At 43.7% G+C, this 6,382-nt stretch overlaps 1 protein-coding gene across 2 annotated transcripts; it reads right to left on the minus strand.

Annotated features, from left to right (window-relative positions):
• Nucleotides 1–430: 430 nt before the first annotated feature.
• KCTD14 (potassium channel tetramerization domain containing 14) lies at nt 431–5,245 on the minus strand. 2 transcript variants are annotated; one of them, XM_009102708.4, is made up of 2 exons: nt 5,054–5,245; nt 431–2,083 (listed from the first exon to the last, which is right to left on the minus strand). In XM_009102708.4, the coding sequence occupies exons 1-2, from the start codon at nt 5,111–5,113 to the stop codon at nt 1,412–1,414; spliced, it is 732 nt and encodes a 243-aa protein (XP_009100956.1). In that variant the 5' UTR covers nt 5,114–5,245; the 3' UTR covers nt 431–1,411. The 2 variants fall into 2 exon arrangements, with proteins under 2 accessions (XP_009100956.1, XP_018763901.1); XM_018908356.3 differs by having other exon boundaries at nt 5,045–5,245.
• Between the last annotated feature and the right edge of the window lie 1,137 nt (nt 5,246–6,382).

Here is a 6,382-nt window from a genome sequence, read left to right on the forward strand (position 1 = left end):
CCAGGCTGAGCACCACCAACCACTTGGTTAGGATCAAAAGAGCCTATTTCCTAAACCTTTTGTCCTCTCCGACACTGACTGTGTCCATTCTTACCAAGGCTATGAATGTGAGAGATCCCAGAGTCCCTTCACACCTACAGCAGAACTGCCCTGCAGCCGCTGGAGTGACTCAGGACTGTCACTGGGGGGAGGTCCATGCTAGGATAAGCACATCTGAAACACAGCTTAATTAGGAATGGCTCAAATCTGTTACCCTAAAGACAAAACTTCAGGGCTTTAGAATTCAGGGATCTTGAGGGGAAAATGTCAGTAAATGAAGCACTTCTGCATCATTCAAAATTTTTTAAAAATTTATTTATTTGAAATCCCAGGGACCATTCTATGATTCTATGGTTACTGTCCTTGACTGGAATAAATCCATCTTCCAAGAAGTAAAGGAAATATGGTCTTTATCAAATCAGCCATTATGATTCTGAGAGTGATTAAACCCAAGCCATTTCCAGTATAAAAATAAACTTTCAAACTCTAAGATTTTTTAAAACACCTTGTAGAATGCAACTTGTGTTCGGTAAAAGAGAATTTGCAGGCTGTTGCTTCAGTACCACTTCCTTCCCACCAAATCATGGCCGGTTTTCCCAATTCTTCCAGGAGCTTATGTAGTTCGAAATACCATCATCATAATAATGAGTGTCATAAGAAAACTATTAAGATTGTGTGGTCTTAAAGAGGAGTGTGTGTCCTTAGATTATAAACTCCTCACATCAGTGATGGTGTTTTTGCCTTTTGTTGATCCTGAGGTTCTCTGTCTTTCCTTCATAACAAATAATAAATAATGGTAATAAATACACTGACTAGAGAGTAGGCTGTCTGCTGGAGAAAGAAGAAGCAATTATAGGACACCAAATCCTTCCTTTTAACCCAGATTCTAGTGTAGAAAGGTGGAAGAAGAATAGCTTTTGCCGTCCCATTTAGAAACCAAATTTAATTTGAGTATGTGGTAATATCATTGTTTCAGTCAGGATTTCCACATATGCGGCCTGTTCCCACCTGCGCTGAGAGAGCAACTCTACATGTCCACGAGACATTTTTGGGATTATTTCCATTAGGTTGAGTGAGGTTGGCTCAATTTACAGATCCATCTCTTTGAACTGGATGAATAGTAAGCAACACTGAAGAATAAAAATCCTCCTTTTTCTGGAGTTTGTTAAAACCTCTAAAAAGTTATCCCCTAAACCCCAAGTAAAGTGGCTCTTAAGTGCTCTTTGATATGGAAAGCAGCCAAAGGAGATCCTTTTGTTGGCCTGTGCACTTCTTCCTGTCCCTCTGGTAGCTCGTGGTTTATTGTCCACAGTCCAGGTTAATTTGTTCCAGTGATTGCTTTTTGATGTTCCCTATCAATGGTGACACTTTGCTACCACCAGGTGAACAGGAACTTGTAGAAGAAGTCGTGCGATTTGAAGCGAAAACCTTTTTCAGCAACGTGGGGCTGAAAGGATATTTTATACCCTTTGGCTTCAACATCCATTTGAATGCAGTCCAGCAGATCAGAAATACCGGGCACAGCCTTCCAGGGGCCAAACTTCACCACGGATTTTTTATCCATGTCCAAACTGTTCAAGACATCCTGACACCTGGCTGCGTCCTCCTCGGTTCTGACCACACATACGATGACACTGGACTGTCGGGACGCAACTGCTTCCGCCCTCGCGATGCGGATCATCAGCTCGATGTTCTCACTGTAGTTGGGCACACGAGCCAGAAACTGCCTCCTCGCCACAAGCTCCCCAAAGATCTGTGGGGAGTCCTCAAGCTGCTTGATCAAAGGCTCTATGTCATAGAACAACGCCTCCTTGTAGACGTCCTGGATGCACTGGGTGGGCACTTGGTTACTGCGCAGGTACTCCAAGATGTATTTGAAGTAGGTGCCTGGCCTGTCGATGAAGAACCTCCCTTCAGAGTCAGTCCTGAGTTTGGGCTGGCCAGTGAACATCTCTGCCAGCTTGGAGCCAGGATGTTTCTTCAAGGTGCTCAGTGTTGTCGTGTACATCTCCCCGCCAACATTTAACTCCACAATTGGTGACAACTGAAAAAAAAGAAGTGAAAAAAGCCATGTGCATTATCAGTTTGAGGTCATCAACATGGAAGTGTCAAGGAAAAGATAGATGATTGTGGTTGGATGTCACCAAAGAGGTATTGGAGACAGCCAAGGGTCATTCAGAGACTCCATCATCAGAAGGCATGAAAAGACACTTTATTTTTAGAAATTTTCAATGTTCTTATAGAAACAATGGTGGACCTAAGATCTGATTGCCTTTAGGAATCTTCTCTCATTATTGGTGAACTATGAATAGCACACTCTGGAGAACCATATCTATAAACAATGGTTTCAGAAAGAGAGATAATAATTGTTTGAATTTTTTCCTCTAAGTTTCCCAAGGCTTCTAAAATCCTGGGAGAACCATGTCTCTCTCTGTTCAGAGTATATTTAATTACTACAGTTGGAGGATGGAATGATGGTGTGAAGAGCAGTATGAGCTCCCATTTTGTGGGTATCAGATGGGAACCTCCACCTGATTTATTGCAAAAAGCGGATGCAGAATGCTAGTACAGCTCTCACCACCAGAGCAGCAGAGACTTGGACATTTCTAAATGGCTAAGTCCTCACCTCATCTTTGGGATGTAGGAAAGTGTCATTTTCCTGGTGGGAAAGAAGGAAGAGAAGTACCCTGCCCAGGAAAGCTGGGAGTGACTACAGGATCAATCTCCTAAGTCACTCACATGCATTGTCCCTGTGGGCCACCTACAGCAAGAGCAGTACATGAGCTCTCAGCCACCCCGTGTGCAAAGGGACAAAGATAGAGCCCAAAGCTGTGCCACTTCATTTTTATAATCTGTTCTTTCCTCTTCTAAGAAGAAGCTAAAGCTCTTTAAACTTGATAAATAGGTGGAATTGGCTTGCACTCATCTGAGAGTTCAGCTACAAACTGAAGTAAGACACAAAAATCCATCGTGTCAGAGGTGCAGGACAGAAGCTGTTTAGCAAAGCACCTAAAAATGTAAGATGGCTTTAGTTAGGAAGTAAAGGAGATATTTCATGCAACTGACATGGACTTAAGAGAGGAAAATGTAAAGATTGTGTGTTTGTTTGCATTTTTTTAACCCTTTGTATTAACACCATTGTGTGAATTGAAGGAGGCCTGAATACCTGGAAAGTTGGACTTTTTAAATTTACCTTCCTGTATGTTCAGTTGGGAAAAATTTTACTAGCTTCCCTTTGCACTTGGTCATTTTATGTAGTACTCAGCAGATGAGAAGAAAAGGGAAGAAAGAAAGAAGACATTTCTTTTCCTCCTGCTGGCACTACTGTAGTGCAAGTCACAAGCCAGGCCAGGGCCACACCTGCCATTGGGAAGGCGTGAGTCAATAAACAACCCTATTTTCCAGGAGCTCACCTGCACTTTCTTGGATCTGATCATGAAAGGAGCTGCCTCAGTGCTGCTGGTCACATGCCTCAGGTGAAGTGTGTACTTAAGTGCTTAGCTGGATCACATGGGTACAGACCCACGGGATGACGCGAGCTGATCTCACAGCACGCACAAGGGGAAGGGGGAGCTCTTCTGCCCTGTCCTGTTCTTGTACCTTTCTGTATGCTCTCTTGCTCACCTCATGCCAGCTCTGCTTCTCTTTCATCTTAGTGAGATGGATTGGCTGACAGAGGATTTAACAAGCACAAAGCTGACAAAAGAATGGGACTAGGAACACACAGCCTGGTGCAATGGGAGACCTTCCCTATAAACAGGAGCAAACTATCAGATTTAGCAAAAATTTGCTCAGACCCTAAGCAAGCCAGGGAAGGAACAGGAGATTCAGGCCAAAGACCCTGCTGGAATATTGCTTTGCACTAGTGTAGAGAGTTTCATTTCAAGAGCAATCACTTACACTTGGGTCAAGAAGACAAGTACTATTCTGTCTGAGACTGTCTTGTGATTTCCACCTACTGTAAAACACAGCCCAAAGCTGTTTCTGTAGTCAAGTTTCTCCCTAGGAGATTTGCTATTAGTCCAAGAGCTACCAACAGCACTCCCCACCAGGGACCATTTGACAGAAGAGTCTCAGGCTTTTGAGCCTTTGCTCCTTTTTCAGATGGCAGGTCAGATGTTTCATGCTCTTTGTCACTAATACAAATGGATAACATGTTATTCATTAATACAGTAGCCCAACTAACTTCATGTTCTTGCATCTTGATTAATGGTTTTAGCATGCCATCAAAGTGGTTCCCAGTGGACTGGAAGTACTGTCACCAGCTGATTCCCAGATCTGTAATTAGCCATCAAGGTGATACTCAGGAAAGTCATTCCATCTATTTGTGCCCCAGTTTACTAATCTGTAAAACAGTTACTTCCATAGGGAAGCACTTTGCAACTTACATCTGAAAAGTGCAAGGTAGGAAGGTTGGGTTTTCTTAAAACAGAGAAGTCTGGAGAATAGATTGTTCAGCTTTAGCCAAGAAGACAAACCAGTTATCAATAGACTGAGGGCAGAGAAGAGTAAAAAGAAATAATTTCATCACTGATTTCCACCTAGTAACATGCTGCTTGTCTGAGACTGCCATTAATTTTCCTTATAGCTAGAAAAACTGCTGCTCCCACCTGATGATCCTGCATGTCAACAACACAGGACGGCTTTGGCATCATTACAGACTCATAAGACTTGCTGAAAACCCCAAAACCTACAATAGGCTTTTATTTAGGGAATTGACTAATTAAAGTTCATATTAATTGAATTCCATTTCTTGTCAAAGGTGAAGAACCTCTCTGGTAATTTGCTGTTGTCAGGTCTTGCATGCCTGTGAGAGACCTGGCCCTCCTGTAACACAACAGGTGCACACAGGCACAGCTTTTTAACTAGAATCTTTTTCTTAGGGATATATTTGGCGAGGCCTGGTGTCTTCAGATAAGCATATGGGAGAAAAAAACCCACTTGAATGTAGCCCAACAGGGGTACTTTGATCCTGCATGAGGGAATTATGCCCTTGAGAACATACCTTACTCACCATATGCAGGCTGCCGGTGACCTGCTTCCCAAGGGGCTTGTGCTCCGATGAAATGCTCATCTTCCCCAGGAGCTGAGGACTCAGCTGTTTGGGAAAACCTGCTGCTCAGTGCTGGTGTCCTACCCCACATGCAGGATGGCTCCTAGCTGTGCTCCAATCCTCTTTTACTCAGTCTTTCTTCCTTGGGTCAGCTTTCCCCCGCTCCCAGCCCAGCTGCTGCCACGGAGGTTCCAGTTTGTCCCAGGCAGAGTCCCGGTTCTAGCTGCAGGTGTAGGGAGAGGGGAGGGGACAGCCTGAAAGCGGAAGTATTTGCTCATTAGTTTTCTGGCAACCAGCAAGGTGCAGGGTGGACTCGGGCTGGCTGCCAGCACGCACCTCGAGTGCTGCTATCTGAGTGGTGACTGAGGGCTGAATAATCCCTTCCAAGGGAGGCACCTCCAATGAGCCCTGTGAGGTGTGCCTCTGTGTCCACCTCTGCCTTTGATACTGGTTGTATCAAAACCAGTAAACATTTTCACAGCTTTTTGGCCTCCATGCACTGCTGCTTTAAAGCACTGTTTATACCAAACAATTTCACCGATCCCATTTTTCACTCACGCTGATGACAGATCTACAGGGTATCTACAATCTGTCCAAGGTGGTGGCGTTTTCTTCCTCACCCATACAATCTCTGGGCACTGAGTAATTTGTGCGAGGTAAATAAAACCAAACCTGAATCTCTGCTTGAGCATAAACTCTTCAATTGGCCATAAATATTTGATTATTATCTTTGCATGACATTGTTTTCCAATATCCTGTATCCACCAAATATAGAATGAGGACAGCACCTGAGATTTAGTGCTTGTAAGACTATCACAAAATCAAAACACTCAAAAGGATGTAGTGAAGGTGAACTTGAAAGTACTTAAAGGGGGATTTATAAAAAAAAAGAGAGTGAATTTTTGCCTGAGCACATCATGACAGGACAAGGGGGAACAGCTTGAAGATAGAAGAGGAGAGATTTAGATTAGATATAAGGAAGACATTCTTTACTGTGAGGGTGATGAGACACTGGCACAGGTTGAGAAAGCTGTGGATGCCCCATTCCTGGAAATGTTAAAGGCCTGGTTAAGTGGGGCTTTGAGCAACCTGTTCTAGTGGAAGTCTGTACCCCCATGTCCCTACTTATGATGGGGTCGGGGGTTGGGGGGTTGGAACTAGGTACTCTTTGAGGTTCCTTCCCAATCCAAACCATTCTATGATTCTATGATGATTCTCTGTCTGTGTTAATTTATTGAACACAGATTTATTACATCAGAACGAGCCTAAATAATCTCTCCAGAATCAGAC

Source organism: Serinus canaria, chromosome 1, assembly GCF_022539315.1.
Source record: "Serinus canaria isolate serCan28SL12 chromosome 1, serCan2020, whole genome shotgun sequence".
Classification (NCBI taxonomy): domain Eukaryota; kingdom Metazoa; phylum Chordata; class Aves; order Passeriformes; family Fringillidae; genus Serinus; species Serinus canaria.

Coding starts and splice junctions, on each gene's coding strand:
- KCTD14 (XM_018908356.3), bottom strand. CDS start 5,113: ATGAGCATTTCATCGGAGCACAAGCCCCTTGGGAAGCAGGTCACCGGC. Junction 2,084..5,044: donor GCCTGCATATGGTGAGTAAG/GTATGTTCTCAA, acceptor CTTTTTTTTCAG/TTGTCACCAATTGTGGAGTT.